General features: G+C 40.3%; 1 protein-coding gene across 4 annotated transcripts in view; it reads left to right on the top strand.

Annotated features, from left to right (window-relative positions):
* Positions 1-296: 296 nt before the first annotated feature.
* PDLIM3 (PDZ and LIM domain 3) overlaps positions 297-19,777 on the top strand; it is a 28,783-nt gene continuing 9,302 nt past the window's right edge. For 2 of the 4 annotated variants that reach the window (XM_068969931.1, XM_068969935.1), the window contains exons 1-4: positions 297-446; positions 9,395-9,546; positions 10,786-10,870; positions 18,033-18,100. In XM_068969931.1, coding sequence (XP_068826032.1) covers positions 354-446; positions 9,395-9,546; positions 10,786-10,870; positions 18,033-18,100 — 398 coding nt within the window. In that variant the 5' untranslated portion in view covers positions 297-353. Of the gene's footprint in view, positions 447-9,394; positions 9,547-10,785; positions 10,871-17,479; positions 17,668-18,032; positions 18,101-19,777 lie in introns of all 4 variants that reach the window. The other 2 variants (XM_068969934.1, XM_068969936.1) reach the window with 2 other exon arrangements.

Consider the following 19,777-nt stretch of genomic DNA (forward strand, 5'->3'; position numbering starts at 1 on the left):
GTGGCTCTCCAAGCAGAAGATAAACAGTAGGACAGGTGTTACTTTAAGAGAGGGATGGGAGTTGTAACCCGAAGCCTCCTCCAGCCTTAAGCCCAAGAAGTCTGGGAGGCTGCGCCCGAGCCGGTGCGTCTGTAAACTCCCGCGGGTCTGGCACGTCTCTTTCTTCCAAAGTTGGAGCTCTCCTTGGTGGGAGGGGGCGGGGAGGAGGGGAGGCCAGTGACGTCACTCGGGAGCGGGGATAAAGCTCCTGGGTCGCGGTCCAGCGAGGACACTGCCCCGGGAGTGGAGTGCGCCGTGCCGCTCGGGGACACTCGCTGCAGCCCCGCCCGAGCAAGGCCGTGCCAGGAGGCACCATGCCCCAAAACGTGGTCCTGCCCGGGCCGGCGCCCTGGGGCTTCAGACTTTCGGGGGGCATAGACTTCAACCAGCCTTTGGTCATCACCAGGGTATGTGTTTTTCATCCTTCGGCTGCAAGTCGGGGACTCTGGCGTGCCGCGGGCCCCCTCGGGGGAGGAGAGCGGCCAGTGAGCCACTGGGGTGTGCTGGGTGGGTCCTGGCTTCGGGTTCACAGGTCGAGGGACGGCAGCATCTCAGCGAACAAAGTTCGGAGGATGCGGAGCGGCTTAGAGAATTAACCACGTCCGTCCTGGTGGTCTCTGTCTGCAGCCTCTTGACCTCCCACAGTTTTCCGATGGGGGTGAACTGGCTGCGTGGTTTCCCTGTGAGGTGGGCTGCCTTCTCTCCCTCGAAGCCAGGTTCCCTTTCAGTAACAAACGAGGTGGGATCAGAAAAGCGGAGACGGTAGTGGTGCTTTGTTGGAGAGAGATGCGCGTCTGAATGCTTTCCTTGTCTGGATGAAAAGTTCAGGGCGCTGTTCGCAGGGCACCACCTGGGCTGGCCAAGTTGGAATCTATCATATCAGCCCAGACAGGGGAAAAGTTACTAATTTGTATTACTAGGTTTCCAGGCATTTTGAGTAAATACTTTCCAAAGCTGGAACTAGGCTTAGATCATCACCTATAACTCAAACTACAAAGAAAACGTGTCAGACAGCTTCCTTCATCTGATGGAGAGCCATCTTTCAGACTAGTAACTCTGAAGATAATACTTCATTATCAAAATCAAGCTTTCCTTAAACTTTCAATTTTCTAAAGTATTGTCCAATTAAGAAAAAAGGAAGTGAAAAAAAATTCAGGATCTGTCCTGTCAGTAAATTTATAGTTGGTCTAGTTGATTTGTTTCTAACATCGTCTTAACATAAAATTGATATTATTTCAATTATCACATATGAATATATATATTAAACCTAATTTTCAAACATAAACTTTCAGCATATTTATATCTTTACTATGCTTTATTTTCTTCCTTATTGCTCATACTATATTTTATAAATGTATACTTTATAATCTGACTAACAGACTTTGAACAAAGAATTCTAAATTCTAAATTCTACTTATGGGTTTTAAGAACCAATGGCTTTTTAAAAATATCTCAAAACATACGGATGCATGGAACATTTCAAGCTTTGTTTTACATTTTTTGAAAACATAAACACATCTGACATGTGTTTTCATATGGACATAAGAACTTAACATACTCCCAAAATGTTCCTAAGTAAATTAGGCAGAAAATGGTTCAATGATCTGGGCCAAGCAATGCCTTTTATGGATTTACCAAAGGAAACAATTTCCATTATCTCTATAGAGAAATATTTTTAAAGTTTCTAAAGTATAGTGTTCATTTGTTTATATTAAATGAAATAAGCTTTTGAATCCTAACAAATCCTATTTATATTATAAATCCTAACAAATCATATTATAGTAAATCTTAGGGAAACAACTTTGTCACAAAAATCCTTTCAGTGATTTATAAAAGAAGTATCTTGCTATTACTGTGGAACATATCAATATGATTAATCTCATGCTTGAAATGTTGAGTTGTTGACTTTATAAACAATGTTTATTTCAAAGCAGAACTTAACATTTTGCACTTGACTGCAGGAGCTATCAGTAAATATATTTGATATAATGACAACTATTATTTGGTAAGCCAATTCTGTTTGAATTTTTAACTCATAATTAATTTGTGTCACTCACAGTGACACTTGGTTCAATAACAGTGCATATGAACACATATGATTATTTTATTTCACTACTGATTTTCCCTTCAATTAATTTAACTCAAGGACAGCAGGTACCGCTACACTGCTTTGTTTTCACCCACTTAATTCATTTCATCCACTTAATTTACCTACAACCTCTTCTTACGTTATACCTTGTACCACAATTGTTTGAATACATCTGTATCCCACATTGCATGCTCCCCTGCTTAGGGCAACAACCAGCAGATTTAGGGGGCTACTCAGTGCCAAGCACAGTGTCTAGTATCTCTTACGTTACAGAATAAAAGTAGACACAATATGAGTGATTAAGTCATTTACTTTTGAGATAACTTTATAAATTTATCCTAATTGGTGTACCTTTTATTATTCTAATTGGTGTACACTTTATTATCCAAGTGTACCCAAAGCCATTCACACGGTAGATTCTTATTCAATAAATGAAAACATAGTCACTTGAACTTTTTTGCTTTAATGAACGCCTAATTGAGAGTACTTCCACTGAAATTATTAGAATACTAAAAATCATTTGGGAAAAAGACTAAAAGATATGAACATACTTATCAGTATTATAATTAGGTGGTAGAATAATTGTATTAATTTCTTAATTTTTATACTGTGTTAAAAGGTAGTGGATGAGGTTGTGTGTGCATTAGTATACTTTTGCCTGCCATGCACTCTTCTAAGCCTTTCATACCCACTAACTCACTTGAATCTCACAATAATCCTATCAGAGTAGTAGTAGTAATATCCCTTTCTGCAGATGAAGGGAGTAAGTCTTCAAGAGCTTTATAACCTGCCGATGACCACAGTGGTGGGGGGACTTTGATGCAGGTCGACTTGCTTCCAAAGCCTGCATCCTCCAAACACATGAAAGATTCTGCTTATTGTACAGATATTTCCAAAGAGGCATTTTGTGCCATGCAACTCATCACCAGGTCCTGTTGATCGATGTCTTTCAGATCTACCATTTTCCTCTTTTTCTTCCACTGTCCCCCATCAAGATTTCATAAGTTGAAACCTAGTTGTCTCTCTTCTCGATTCACCATGCGTATTCTCACCAGCCATCTCTGAGACGGTTGCTGGTTGATCCTATCTTCCCCATTTTTAAAAGTCCTTCAGTGGTGTCCCCAGTTTATAGAGAATAAAATGTGTGGTTTTTAGCATGACATTCACGGCTTTCACCTTCTCTCTCAACTCAAGTGTCCGACTCCGTTTCCTCCCTCTCTTCTCTCTCCTTTCTTCCTCTCACTGTACAAATATGCAGTGGGGCCCATACTCTGGACCGCTTATGATTTCTCTGACATAGCTTTCTCTAATGTAGCTTTGCTCTTGCTATCATTTTTCTCCAGAATTCTCTTCCCCACCCATTCCACTGTCCTCTGTGCCTCTGGAAACCCATTTAAATACCACTCCTCCAGCCTGATTCTGGTAGCCATCATTTCATCCACTTAATTACTGTAGTTCTTGACCTACATCTCCTTACATTACTCCTTGTACCACAGTTGTCTGAATACATGTGTATCCCACAGATTGCATGGCCCCCTCTTGGCAACAACCAGCAAATTTGGGAGGGGGGGGCGCTATTCAGTGCCAAGCACAGCGTCTAGTACCTCATATATGTTACAGAATAAAAATAGACACAATATGAGTTATTAAATTGTTCACTTTTGACATAACTTTATTTTCCTAGTAGGTGCAAGTTATGTTCTCAGAAATATCCCACAATAAATAAAAAGGAAAACTTTTATTGTTCACTGATTTGTTTTATGTAAGTTCTTAAGCATGCAAAGAATTAAAACACCAGTGCCTGTACTAGACACCAGAATAAGTCCCATGAATGAGATATGGTCCTCAAGACAATTCAATTTTTATCCTGCAAGCAATGCCCACCCTTCCCTTCCTCACACTCTACAAAAGCAGATGATAGCAATGCTACTTAGACAGTGGTCCTCTGCTCCAGCCTCTGCTGGGGAGCATGGTTTACAAAATAACTCTTTCCATCAGTTGAAATTACAGTTCACAAAATTAGGACAAAGGGTCCCCACCCAATAATTGTTTGCCATCCAATTAATCAGCCAGGTAAAACTCTGTATCATAAAAAAAACATTAGAAGTAAGATAAGTTGGGGCTTCCCTGATGGCTCAGATGATAAATCAAATACCAAACAATCTCAAAAAATTTTTTGAGCAAATTGGTTGTGATCCGATTTGTAGAAAAGTAGTTTCTAGGCAGAGAAGGCAATGGCACCCCACTCTAGTACTCTTGCCTGGAAAATCCCATAGACGGAGGAGGCTGGTAGGCTACAGTCCATGGGGTCACTAAGAGTCGGACACGACTGAGCGACTTCAATTTGACTTTTCAGTTTCATACATTGGAGAAGGAAATGGCAACCCACTCCAGTATTCTTGCCTGGAGAATCCCAGGGATGGGGGAGCCTGGTGGGCTGCCGTCTATGGGGTCGCACAGAGTCGGACACAACTGAAGCGACTTAGCAGCAGCAGCAGTTTCTAGGCAAAGGTGCTCTTTACTTGGTGCAATGTGAATTTAAGTTGCGGATGTTTAGTGTGGGGGAGGGCATTGTTACTGCAAACAGTGTATACAGCTGGCCTAGGTGTTTCACAGAAGGTTCACGTCTCTAAGTGAGCAGCTTTTCTTCTTCTGGAAAAAGTTTCTAAGGAATCTCTCTCTGTCTTAAATGTTTGGACCACCCTGAAGGTAGATCTATTATCATAGCCAAGTTACAGACAGTTTGTTTTCACAAATGGTCCAGTTTGGAATAAAGCACAGGCTTCTTTTGTGTACATGATGTAAAATGACTGTATACATCTCCTGCCAGTATGTCCCTTCCCACTCACTTCCTCTTCCCTCCTTTGTATACCGAGCACACCCAGGATCAAGATCACTATGACTGAGAATGCTGTATACGGACCCGGGTCCCAACATAGAAAATGTTAGGCTTTAACACGGAATAGTGCTTTAATATAAACTACATTGGAAATTTGAACTTTTAGGAAGCAATGTTTACAGTTGAATGAGGTCTTTTCCCACATAGCCCTCGGCAACTACTTACATAGTATTTACATCACGTTAGGTATTATAAGTAATCTAGAGATGATTTCAAGTATACAGGAGGATGTACCTAGGCTTTTGGATTGGACTGGAATCTTTATGTTGAGCAAAGACCCCCCACCTCCCCTCCCCCTCACCCAGTGATTCTTCTCATCCGACAAGTTTGAAACCATGTGTTCAGTGACTGGCGGCAGTACTGTTTCCAATGATCTCTTAAATGCTTTTGACTTTTGAGACACTAATGAAACTGAATAATAATCCACTGAAAACCTCTTGCCTCATTTTACCTCTCTCTTCTCCTAATTTGGGGAAATGTTAAACTATAAGCAGTAATATAAATGAAATGCAAAGTAATAATATAAAGTAACGCTGGGAAATAATAGATTCTTGTGATTAAACAGATCGTTTAACTTCCTAAAACCAGGCCAATTTAGTGGTCACTTGCTGATCACTAACCTTGCTGAACTTGAGACCCAGGAAGAAGGGAAGATCCTATTTTCTCCTTCTCTCTCGTCCATCTCTCGACACACTTTTTTTCTTTCTTATCAACTCTCACCTTGGAGGTCCCAGGAAATCAATGTCCAGGTTGAATGCAAAGTCAGACTCTGGTTCCGGCGTCACCATCAGCCGCCTTTCCTATGTGACTTAATGAAACCACTGGCGACAGAGCTCCCAGCTCAGTGAGAAGCCATAGGTTCCTTAGTCACTTTACCTCCTATCATGGAAAAAAAGCAGCCTCCTTTGTCCAGCCTGTCTTAGAGTTGTAATGGTAGAGTTATTAGAAACAGTTTTATAAATGTAGTATTTTGGGTAAGTATAAGATAGTTATTAACTTCCATATTAACATTGCTAATTACATTTACTCATGCGTGCAAACTAAGTCACTTCAGTCATATCCGACTCTGTGCGACCCCATGGACTGTAGCCCACCAGCCTCCTCTGTCCATGGGATTCTCCAGGCAGGAACACTGAAGTGGGTTGCCACGCCCTCCTCCAGGAATCATCCTTACCCAGGGATAGAACCGTCGTCTCCTGCAGCTCCTGCATTGCAGGCTGATTCTTTACCACTGAGCCACTGGGGAGGCCCACATTTAGTCATATTCAGTATCTAAGTTCAGCACACCAGATGTCTCTGTTTAAAATTTATATAGAGCAATACGCACCAAGCCTACCCTCAGATGTTTACACTTACTGGAACCAGAGCTAAGAAATAACGTTAGGCTTTTCTAAACCAATATTGAGTATTATATGTAAACCAAATTTAAGTATATTAGAAAAGCTAGTTGAGTCTTTAAAAGCAAACACATTGAGCCATGCTTTCTCATGTTTTAACTCAAAGAAAAGCATTCTGGTCTTAGAAGTTTTAAAATAGACTATTGATTTTGATGAACTATAGCTAGAGAAAATTAAAAGTTTGAGGTTATTTTTATCTCTACAAGCCACACTGGGAATGGAAACTCTTATTCTTCTAACAGTTGTGAGTCTGGGAGAATTTCTAAATGGAAAAATGGCATGCCTCCCAAAAGTTGAGATGTAATAATCTCCAGTTGTCTTCACCCAGGGCCCCATTATGTGTCCCTACTGGAAAATAATCATGATTCCTACTGTGAGATGATCAGAGACATGAACTGAGTACAATAAACATTTTATTGATGAGACTGAAGATCTAGGACACATGAGAATTATTTATTTTCTTCTTATGAATATAAATTTATATGAATTATTCATTTATACAGGCCTTCCCTCATAGCTCAGTTGGTAAAGAATCTGCCTGCAATGCAGGAGACCCTGGTTCGATTCCTAGGTTGGGAAGATCCGCTGGAGAAGGGAAAGGCTACCCACTCAGGTGTTCTCGGGCTTCCCTTGTAGCTCAGCTGGTAAAGAATCCTCCTGCAATGTGGGAGACCTGGGTTCGATCCCTGGGTTGGGACGATCCCCTGGAGAAGGGCAAAGCTACCTACTCCAGTACTCTGGGCTGGAGAATTCCATGGACTGTATAGTCCATGGGATTGCAAAGAGTCGGACATGACTGAATGACTCACTTCACTTCATTCAATTATGTGAATCTTGGGTCTCTCTTAGAGCCATGAAGATAACTCAATGACTAGTTATATCAATGACTAGATTAAGCAAGTGGAGAAAAAATGAAATAAGACTGATCCTCAGTTAAACATTAGGAATGATCTAATTTATTCCTGGAGCAGTTTGAGGTTTAAGTCAAGTTCCACATATTATCCAGGCTTCCTGCATAGCTCAGTTGGTAAAGAATCTGCCTGCAATGCTGGAGACCTGGGTTTGATTCCTGGGTAGGGAAGATCCCCTGGAGAAGGAAATGGCAACCCACTCCAGTATTATCGCCTGGAGAATCCCATGGACAGAAGAGCCTGGCAGGCTACAGTCCACAGGGCCGCAAAAGTCGGACATGTCTTGGCGCTACCTTTCTTTTCTTTCTTTCCACGTATTATTCTGCTCTAACCAGTGGGAACTTGCAAAAGGAGCAGTGACAGATTGACATTAATAGCCATCATCTTTGGGTGTGTGAGGGCTAGTTCTTTTTTGTTTCATAAGCTCTGATTAAATGTCCATTTCATTCATCTTTCAAGTAGTTATTCATCAGTTGGGAACACTGAGTATACACTGGGAAGCATTAGGAATATACATAGTATTGTCCTTCAAGAAGTTGAGGTTGGGAAGACACAATACCCAAGTAAATAAACAGACATGCAAATACAAGTTGTCTTCATAGAGGGAAAGAATGGGGCGTCACAGTGGAGAACGATGGGGAGGGGCTCGAGACGCTGTATCAGAGGTCTGGGGAGGTCCCTTCATGACGTTTAAACCTAAACCAAAAGGATGAGAAGGAGCAACAGGGTGACAAGCATGTGGAGCATTTCAGGCAGAAGGAACAGTGCGTGAAAGCCCAGAAGAGGGTGCAAGCTTGGCCTATCTGAGGAGCTCAAAGGAAATCTGACTGGCTGTAGGGCAGTGGACGAAGAGGAGCAGAACGTTGTGAGATCACGCTAGAGAAGTAGGCAGGGTGACACCAAGTGAGGACTATTCGTTGTCAATTGGATATACCCAGAAAAGCTGGGAGTGGGTATAGCAATCAAAAGAATCATTACGCTTGCTCCTTGGAAGAATGCTATGACAATGTAATCAGTGGCACAGTTTAATTGAAAGCTGCCATCTTATTAGTTGTTTTCTACTTATTCCATCTCTTTTTCGTTTATGGAGAAGAGACTCTAAGTGGACACAAAACTCTCTTGTGTCTGTAGTTCCCAGGGGTTCTAGACTCTCACTGTTTAACTCATACTTGGCCTTTAGCAATTTGTTCACAGTTTTAGCTAAATTCGTCTCACTAGCTTGTACACTTGGCCCCTTTGTGCTCTGGTACAAGTGAGCCTGTGCTTACATCTCATCTTTCCATGGAGATGCCCATCTTTCCTTAGATTCCAAGCTAGTTGGTTGCCCTGCAACTTCAGTTCTCTGGAGTCTGTGCAAAGTTATAATTTTGCATATTATCTGGCTTCTTGTTAATACAAGAGTGATTCTCTTTCCAGCTTTCTATATCCCACCCAAGTGCATTATAGGGATGCTAAATCTGTTTCAATTCAAATATAAAAGCACCCCAAATATATTAATAGCAAAGTTGTATTCCCAAATAGAGAGTCTGGGGTGACCAAAGACTCTAAGAAAGCAAATTTTTATTTAAAGCAAAAATATGATTCAAACAGGGAGTCATGGAAGATGTTTTCAAAGAGAATTAGAAATGTCAAGATGGAGAAAATGTGGTTAGTAAGAAATAGAATTATCTCACATAGCAGGAAAGTAGAATACAATTGGCCAATTAAGAGTTAAGCTAGATATAATATTTTCTGCAGGGGACTTCCCAGGTGGCTCGGGGGTAAAGAATCCACCAGCCAATGCAGGAGCTACAGGAGACTCAGGTTTGATTCTTGGGTCTGGAAGATCCCCTGGAGGAGGAAATGGCAACCTACTCTTGCCTGGGAAATCCCATGGATAGAGGAGCCTGGCAGGCTGCAGTCCATGGGGTCACAAAGAGTCACACAGGGCTGAGCCACTGAGCACAGTAGTTCCTGCCCAGTGAAGCATTTAGAATGTTACCAAGGTGAAGTACAAATGTCAGGCACAAAAAAGGTGCCACAGGGTGTTGATTTTTAGCTATGTGATGATTTCTTCCAGATCACTCCAGGAAGCAAGGCGGCAGCTGCCAACCTATGTCCTGGAGATGTCATCCTGGCTATTGATGGCTTCGGGACAGAGTCCATGACTCACGCTGATGCACAGGACAGGATTAAGGCAGCAGGACACCAGCTCTGTCTCAAAGTTGACAGGTGATCTTTAATTAATGGGGGTAAAATTTGATCTGTTTTGCAGGAGAACCTGAACCAGAATGATAAATGACTTCATCCTCCCCGTGAGGAAGAATATTGCAGGACCCAGAATTTTAACTGGCTTTTTTATATGTTGGCCACTTTGGTCTGTCCTTTACTGAAGTCAGTCTGGTAGCTGTTAACAAAGGATTTCTAAAAAGAATTCTCTGGAATGTCAGAATAATGAAAGAGGCTAAAAGAATTTTTTTTCCTTCACTAACCCAGTTGGTCGACCAAGAAAATAGTACTGGCCATACAAACACCAAACAGCATGTCTAGCTACACTGCTGTTCTAAACATGGTAGAGAATGGAATGGAATTTCCCAAAAGAATCTTCTGCTTGCCAAACTGTTATCCTATTAAAATCTGGTTGCTAATGTCCTGTATGCTGTTTTCTGTTTTGTACTGAATTCAGCCCAGAAGAATCTCACAAGGTATGAGAGGACATGGGCACATGAGGGTTTTTAGACAAGGAGACATTTCTGATCAAAAACAATATTAGGAAATCGAACCTGATCTTTTGCCATCAGACCCGAGATCTGGAACTGAACTGTGAAAAGAATGATCTGTGGCCGTGGTTAGCATGTGTGTCTATCCTGCTGCTGTTGCGTCCACAGTTTTCCCTGCTGTGGTCCAGAGGACACAATCCATCAGCCAGTCTGCCATTTCATGGGGTGAAACTGACTCTGTCCCTGTCTCTGCATCACCTGTGTTCCTGCCAAGCACATAGTTCCGTAGGAGCCACACGACCCTGAGTAGATACATGAGAAGAGCTGGACGGAGCCCATTTCCTTGATCCCAGCAGCAAATCCACCTGGCACATCATTCACTGCCTCCTGTGGTGCCCTACATAGGACAGGAGGGAAGCTGAGAAGATCCAGGGGGGTTGCCCTGTGGTCATCTGCAAGGCAGGTCGCCAGGATCTCCCGCTCCCATATGCTTCCCGCATGCACGGCAGACCCGCTTTCTCCAGAAACTCTACGGTGTCCTTGCCTTAGTCCAAGTTGCTACAATCGAATACCATAGACTGGCTGGCTTAAGCAACAAACATTTATTTCTCACAGTTATGGAGGCTGAAAGTTCAACATCAGGGAGCCAGCATGGTTGGGTTTTCGGGATTCACAAACACAGGAAATTAAACTGTATTAAAACTAGAAGTCCCATTAGAATTTGGGTTTACAAATTTATTTTTATTTACAGGGCGGAAGCTCGCTTATGGTCTCCACAGGTAACTGAAGATGGAAAGGCTCATCCTTTCAAAATCAACTTAGAATCAGAACCACAGGTATGAATTTTGGAGTTAAACGATGTTCACATTATGAAGAGAAGTATTCTTAGGTAAATATCTTATTAAAAGACAAATATGTTCTCATTAGGGAAAAAGAGGCTATATCTATCTATAGTCTGCTTATTTTTTCATTTTTCATGATGGACGTCTGCCAAATGACCATGAGGTAACTCAAGAAATTTAAGATGTTGAAACAAAGCAAAACAAAGAAAGGGCGACCATTTGAAACAGGTGTCTCTAATCTAATAGTTATTGTGACCTTCAATTCCTCAAAGTCTTCACCCAACTCTTAGGTTACATCCTTCTTTAATTATCAGTTCAGGCATTCTATAATTAAGTTTACTCTAGGAAGAGAGTTTTGCATTATGTAATCACAATAATATTCTGCCTATGCAGCTGAATTACAAAAGAAAAGGATTTTCCCTTCAGGCAACTCTAATGAGCTAAATTAATCTAATAATCTGATGCTTATCTGTCTACTTTCAAAATCGCCAAAACAAAACAAAACAAAACTGAAATTAAACTGACTCCCAGTTGTGCTGTGTGGACAGTATAATCAAGAAAAGGAACCTCTGCTTGGTTAGACGCTCCCCCCATTTAGAGAGACAGACAGACATAGTTTGAATAGTCCCTTTTAAACAAGTATCACTACTAAACTGATTATATCTAATGAAAATGAACTGAAAATATATTTATAATTTGTGCTTCAGCAAGGTTTCCATTTTCAGGATCATCAACTCCTGAATTTGTCCCTCACATTTTCCCCTTGAGGGCCTAGGCCCCCATTCATTTTATTCTTGGTAAAATACGTGGAGAGTACATACTACATGTGTCTCATAGGGCTTCTAAAGATTGAAATAAAATAAGATAGGAAAATAACTTGGCATATTGCATTGCTCTTAGACTCAGTTCAGTGGGCGCTCTCATTATTGCTGGTGTACCACCCCCTCCTGCCAGGCTGCGACTGGAAGGGCTCCTGGCCTCTCCTGTCGGTGACATAGGAGGCTGCCTAGGTGACAGAGGCTGAAGGTGGCTTAGCCTGGCCTCAGAGGTGGGTAGGTGAATAGCACCTGTCATCAACATCTTCTCTGATAGAAGAAAAGGTTGGAAGGAGGAGCGAGAGCAAAGTCCTCCAGGCAGAGCGGTCACTTGTGGACAGCCCTTGGCAGTAATGCCCAAACCCACCTGTTTCCTCCAACCCTCATCACTCAGAGGCAACACAGGAAAACAGAGAGCATGTGGTGCTTTAAAAAAACAAAAACAAAGAAGGAAATTTACATGCATATATTGACACCCCCATCTCCTATTATCACTAGGACAAACTGGATAGAATTCTGAATTTCCTTGATCCATGTAGAGGACACATTGAAAACTGTACGGCACCCTTCTGCACATTTCTATTCAAACTTTCTCCTAATTTTTTAAACCCAATTTCACTGATATTAAAATAAGGGACCAACTACACATGCTTGACCAAAGTACCAAATTCTCAGTGATCCCTGATCATGTTGGAGCACCCACTCAGGCACATGGATGATTCAGCAAGTATGGATTTTATTAAGCACAGGGTAAGCTGAGAGCTTGCTGCGAGCCTGTGTTTTTCTATCATCTCCCCAGACCAGACTTGGAGCTTATCTGACCTTTATTCTTTATTGCAGATCCATGAGTTTTAATTTATGGCTATGGTTATTCCAAGACTTAATTTTAAAAGATAATCCAAATGTTAAATACCCTGGCCTCTTGTCAATCATTTGTTAGCACATGTGTCCTGCATTTTGGGGTCAGACAATATAAATATTTATGATACTACACATGGGGAAAAGATAAAGAATGGGATAGTTTTTATTAAAAAAAAAAAGAGGTGAAGACTGAGTTAAGGGCTACAGAAGTCAGTCAGATGGAGCCTTTGAACATTCCATTAGACTGAGTCATGACTAACTTCTTACTTGCACCCTCTCTCTAAGAGGCTGGTGTTTGAAGAGCTCAGAGATAAGGACCATTTCTATTCTTCCCCTAAAGGACCAAAATATTCCTACTCCTTATGACCCTCAGCCAGATTTCTGCATGACCAGCTCATATAACTTGGCATTTCAGGAAAGACCTTCCCTACAAAATATAGCTAAATTTCAGCATAACCTTTGCTATCTGAAAATTCCATAGCACAAACTGGAACAAAATGTAGGGATAAGTATCAAACAGTGAATTAACTTATAGACTGAGACTGAAGAACTGGCCAAACTGTGCTTATGTTTATATTCTTTTTCTAAAAAAAATTAACACAAAGCTATGCAAAGAAACATCTTGCAAACAGACATCTTTTCTTTCCCCAAATGAGAACTCCACAACTAAAGCAACCCCTTCTGAGCAATAAAAGTGTGTCAGTCTGAAAAACAAATGCCAGTAAGTCTTTAAAATGCCATTGTATATGAATGGTAAAATGTTGCATTTGAGTGATAGAATAGTTGAGTTCTTGTTTCTCAACTATCAAGTCAAACTTCTGTTGTAAGTTATGTGACCTTTGCTATTGAACTAAAACACTATTTTTAATTTTAAAGGCAATATATATTTACTGGAGGGGTGGTGGTGGAAACCATGACACGCTACCATGCAAGTACAGCCACAAATAATAAAATGTTAGTGTATTTTTTTTCCAGCTTTCCCCCCTAGGAATAAGTTTAAGCTTTGGGGACTTTTTCTTACATAGTTATAGTAATAAATGATACTAAATTTTAACATCTAGATTTTTTTTCATTTTTCCATGCTATTATTATATAGCTAAATTTTGATTTTATGAATTTAGACTCCAATCTTAGGCTTAAAAGAAACCTTAGAGATTGTTTAGATCAACCCCTGGCCAGTGGATAAACTCCTTCTAGACAATCCTAAACATGCCTATGAGCAGATGGGTGCATTTTTCTATATAAAGTATAGAAAAGGACAAAAGGTATGTGTTAGAGTTCTTTGTCCTTCTTCAAAGGTTACATTCTCCAATAAGGTATTACCCTCATCTTTGTTTAATATTAGCTGAACTATTCAAAATTTTAATGTAGTTATCACAAGACAGGAAAGACGCTTTTCAGAAATAAAAATGCTGTTTTCTAAATGAGAAAAGACTGCATCCTTTCCATAAAAGGTTTGACAATAAAAACATGCTATCTGCACAGTCAAGTAGGGTACAGAAGTAGGCTTGAAGTTGTCAGATTTTCATGAAATAACTTCATTCTGCAATGTTCTGATAACTGAGCAGCAGCCTGCCCAAAATGAGTTTTCATAAAATCCTTTCCCCAAACTCCTCCCCACTGACTTATGGGAGAACACTTGAAACATATCACTGAAGTGAAAATATGAGTGGTTTTGTTCTTCACTTAAGGGGTGAGCATGAGGATGGGACAGGGATTGTTGATACATTTCAACCATGATAAAATATAATCATTTACTAAGTGTACTTTGATCTGAGCGCTTGATATAGTTTGTTTCCTAATTTTGCCACCGTTTTTTCTTATAAGTAGCTCTGCATACTGTCACACATGTATCAGACATGTTGTGTCAAAGCTGGTCATTGCCTCAGTTCTCAGACCAAATATTTATTCAAGTAAAAAACTGAAAGGTGAGCTCTCTTTGAATGACATCTCTGAGGTCATGTCAAGGACTGGGGAGATTGCTGTCAAGAGCTGCACTCTCCCAGTGTCAGCAGACCTCTGTTAAGTCTCTTAGCTTTCAACCTGGCAGCTCTAGCATTTCATTAATTCAAAATATTATTCTTTAATATGAGATCCTACCATTTAAAAATAACATTGAAAAATCTAATTAATCGCAATAATTACTTATTGAATTCCTAAGAGAGAAGCGTCATTTAGATGCTTTTGTCTGGGTAGCAGAAACACAAGAGCTGGACTATATTAACTGCTAGATAAAATTTTGACAGTATTTTTCCATTACTAATGATTTTCCAGGAAAATATAAAAAGGAATTAAAGTAGAAGAGCAAGCTTCTAATTGGTCTTGTCTTCTGATTCTGTTTGACCATCGACAGTGATGTAAGACTTGGACAGAATGTTGCCTCTCTGTGCCATATTTACAGTTTTTGTTTACCTTTAGTGTATACACTTCACTGTGCTTTTCAGGAATAACTCCAGCAACCCATAAACTAATGCTTTGCAAAGCCTGAATACAAATGTTTGAAGCCTGTATTAGAAACATTTCCTTTTAGGATCTGAGTAAAAAAGAGAGAGGGGTTTATTGTTTCATTTTAACAAATTACATTTTTGTGACATTTGCAATATATAACTAAAACTGAAAATAGCAAAGAAAAGCTTGGAGCTAATTAACTTATGTGCTGCTTTTTGAAGTACTACTAGGGGCTATTATTGCACAAATATTTTCAGAGCAGATGCCTCATTTATAGGTCAGTTGCCATCCATGTTTATTTATCATTTTAAGACTAAGAAATAAGGGCAGAGATTTTTTTTTCCTCATAAAGCGATCACATTATGTTACCTAATTTTTTGTAAAATCAGTATTACATACCAACATCTTTAAGGCATATCACTCTCACTTAAAAAAAAAAAAAGCTAAATTCCACAAAGCTTGAGTCCTTCAGTACTTCTTTATATACTCTTTTAATTAACCTGAGAGATTTATAATATACCAAAACTAAATTGGGCAATTAGCCTTCTGTCTTCTTTCACATCCAAAGTAACCAAGGCTTGAATCATGTCCATCGTCATTATTTACAATTATTTCCCATTTACTTTTTTTCATGCCATAATAATGGCTAATTGTAATGGTTAATCATAAAACACAGCCCATCCAAATTCATTATTAAATCAGTCAAAGCAATCAGATGGTACCACTGTATCAATCTTTGTACATGTTTTCACATTTTCTGGGATTCAGCACTCTTCTAAAGCCATATTTGATTGTTTCAATCATTCTTCTCTCTAATATCAGCAACTACATTGTCACTCAACCAACTCCTAGGCAGTGAGCCATTATTCTGGAGATTAAAGATTGAATCAATAAGATATGAGTCAAGTCAATCATACTATAGAATCATAGACCTTCTTTTCAAGTTCAAGAGGCTATTAAAATATGCTGTCCAAAGTAGTTGAGAGAAAAGCTCTTATTCAGCACATTACAGATTTTCAGGTACCATGAGACTTGGGGCAGTTGGAGTCAAAGTCTCTGTTAGAGCTAGTGTTTGAAGCTGCACCCCATTTGCCTTGTCATAGCTACTTTGTAAGTGGGCTTTTTCCAATAGGCCTAAATGGGGGAACAGGAGTGTATATGATGACTGCCCGCTCAGGAGAACCAAGAAGAAGCATTGTTCTGGTTGGGTCCATAATGTAAGTTGTTGGCAGTCCCTGAAATCCACGCAAAACTGTGATTCCACCCCTAAGAAAGGAACACAAGCTTTTTTCTAAAAAGCACACTTTCACAACCTTACTCCTCTATATCACAAGGGGAAAATGACACAAATAAGAATATTACTAGATGTTTTTAGTTTTTAAATCAAAATCGTCTCCATTAACATTTCAAGTAATCATAAATGTTTGTACTATTTGAGATCTCTGTGAAACACTGTCGGTGAAGTCACAAAAGTAAAGGAGGTGGATGTGAATGTGTGAGTGAAAATAACGTAAGACGGATCTTAACTAATTCTGCCAAATGAGAAGGTTTGAAAGAGAATCAGCTTGTGTGTATTTTAGCATTTGTTTTTGGTTTTCTTCTGTTGCTTAGAAGAAGAAAAAGTTTAGTGACTTGACAAAATTATCCATCTGTATAAAAATTGGAAAACTTGATTCCTACATTGAAAGATAATAACAGAGTTTCAGATCATTCAGGCATGTTTCAAAGTCAGAGTTTTGGATTGAAGTTTGTTCTTTTTCCCTGAGCAATAATGTGAAAATGCTTCTGTAAATCATCTACATTCACTGTCTCTGTAAACTTGAACCCACAACATGAAATCAGCACAATAAAAAGGGAGGGTTTTCTGTAAATGTTTTTCCTGCTTTAATAATGGAAGTCCTTTAATTTCTATTATTTTTTCAAAATTTAAGGCTATATCGTAATGCAAATTAAGAATTTTGTTTATTGTAGGAATTAAGAAAAAACAGGAGAAAAGACTTGATTAGTTACAATGATGCAGGACAGTTATTCATAAATGTCCACTCCCTTTCTGATTGCTTTACTCTCCCATTTCCTAAAATGGGGGAAATGTTAAGAGAAATTTTATCTAAGTTCTACTTAAGACAGTGTTACATAGAATCATTTTTCTAAGCCAAAAATCTTATTTTTGACACAAAATTTCTGGATTGAAATGAGTCGTATGAGACTTTCTTAGATGAAGTCAGTAGCGAGCAGACAAATGGTACAATATTTGCATTATTTTATACTTCAAATAATATCAGCTCCATTGCACCTTAACATACAGTGACGTTCACAACACATATGCAGTTCACGGCAAACGTAATCCTCCTTTAACCCTGCCATTAATCTCGTAGTGGATAAAGAAGCTTTGATTAACAAGAGCGATGCTGTTGGTTTGCGCGCTAATGGCTTTGTTGTGCATTCTGTGGCTTTGTGTATTTTGTCTGCCATTGTACAGGAGTTCAAACCCATTGGTGCCGCGCACAACAGAAGGGCCCAGCCTTTTGTTGCAGCAGCAAACATTGATGACAAAAGACAGGTAGTGAGCGCTTCCTATAACTCACCCATTGGGCTCTATTCAACCAGCAACATACAAGATGCGCTTCACGGGCAGCTGCGGGGGCTCATTCCTAGTTCGCCTCAAAAGTAAGTATTCCACTGGTTTCTGGCTGCCATGCTCTCCATGGTGATAGTAAGGCTGCTTTTCCTTTCCAAAGTCCAGCTCTTGCTGTTTGATTTTTACTTTCCTGAAGGCACGGATCAGATTTTTCTTTAAAAGACAAGCATCTAGAACATGGTTCTAGGGTCCAGTCTGCCAGTTCCTGAACGTTTAGTGAATAAATGGTTGAGAGGAAGAAATCGCTCTGGCTCCATCATCACCCTTCTTACTCATGTCAATATCAGGTGATAAATAATCCTTTCTGTACAATTGTGCATGTAATTTTATCTAAATATATATATATATCTATTAATCCTCCACTGAGGGGCTCTTTAACACTTTGTTTTTACAGGATGTGAACTACTTTGAACACAAGCACAACGTTCGGCCCAAACCTTTCATAATCCCAGGCCGAAGCAGGTCATAAGCTTTAAGACGGTGAAGTGTGGAGTGCATGCCTCCTTAATAAATCCTACTAATCACCAAGATACATAACTCTTAGGTGTTTGGAGTGACTTTTCTTTTTTGAAGCTTACTGCAAAAGCAAAAGAAACAAATTCACCTAGCGGAGGCTAGCAGCCAACTCACCTCCATTTCTGAAAGTAAATATTGACAAGATTATAGAGCTGTGAAATATTATGCAATCGCTGTGTATATTTATAACTGATACCCCAGCTGCTCTGAGAATCCCATCCAGAACACAGTGACCTTTGAGGTTAGCAGACATACCCTGTCCCAGGGCAGGATGGCCCAGTCAGCAGGAACAAACATGAAAACCAGCCCCCAGTCCGGAGTAAAGAAGCAGGTGAGGCAAACGTGGAAAGGCTGGTGCAGCTTTCTGTGTTTGACAGACTCCATTCATCCCATCTCAGCACCTAGTTCTCACTGTGTCATCAGAGCCTGCTGGGTAATCCCACTCATTCTAGCTCTTACATAAAAATAAATTTGCCTTCTTATGGATACTTGTGTGGCTTCCCTGGTGGTCAGCTGGTAAAGAACCTGCCTGCAATGCAGGAGACCTGGGTTCAATCCCTGAGTTGGGAAGATCCCCTGGAGGAGGAAATGGCTACCCACTCCAGTATTCTGGCCTGGAGGATTCCATGGACAGAGGAGCCTGGCAGGCCACAGTCCGTGGTGCTGCAAAGTTGGACACAACTGAGAGACTAGCACACATACGTACACACACACACACACATACATGGAAACTTGCAAAGGAAGAGAGGCCACTTGGCATTTTTCCACTTGGGGAAAATAAGTATAAAGAGAGAGTTGGGAGGGAGGGAGATTTACTGGGTAACCCTCATGGATAACTGTGCATAGACTGGAATAATAATGAGCAAGATCTCTTCTTGTCTGTCAGAGAAACAGATCATCGTCAGACGATCCTTTACAAATCTTCTCTAGAAATTAAATTCCAACCTACGAGGAAAGAAATGAATGTCCTGTATTGCCGCATCAGGAAACAGTGACTTCAGGAAACCTGAAGTCTTCTGACCTCAGCTCCATCAACCAGCCCAGAGGAAGGAAGTGGGAGTTAGGCTGGATCAACCCTAACAGATCAGTGAACAATGATTTACATCAGGTGTCCCAATTGGTGGTCCATAGGTGGAGTCAATTCACAGACAATGTTTTCTTTAACCCTCCCGTTGTTTAAACATACGGAATTTAGGTCAGTGCCTTAAGATGGAACATCTACTCTCCATCTTGGCAAAATACCCTTAACTCCCAAGCATATCACACCTGGCCCATTTTCATATATGTGTGACCCTCCTGGCCCCTGGAGACATCCGAGTTTATGCTGCTTGCCATGGATGGTCAGTCATCACTTGATATATGATTTCCATGTGCAGACCTTTCCATGAGCTAGAGTCAGGGCCAGAAAATGACCTCAAAGTAAGCCAATTTTGTGATATCAGACTCAGAAAGAGGAAATGGAGTAAAAGAGCTGGAGAAAGATGCTATTAATAATAAGGCAATGACTACCAAAGACATCTGACCCCACTAGAATGTAAACATATATCTCCGCTACCAAGAAATGAGGCTAGGACAATAAATGCTCAGCAAATGTTCATTAGATAAAGGAACAAAATCTCGAGA

The sequence above is a fragment of the Capricornis sumatraensis genome, chromosome 4, assembly GCF_032405125.1.
Source record: "Capricornis sumatraensis isolate serow.1 chromosome 4, serow.2, whole genome shotgun sequence".
Classification (NCBI taxonomy): domain Eukaryota; kingdom Metazoa; phylum Chordata; class Mammalia; order Artiodactyla; family Bovidae; genus Capricornis; species Capricornis sumatraensis.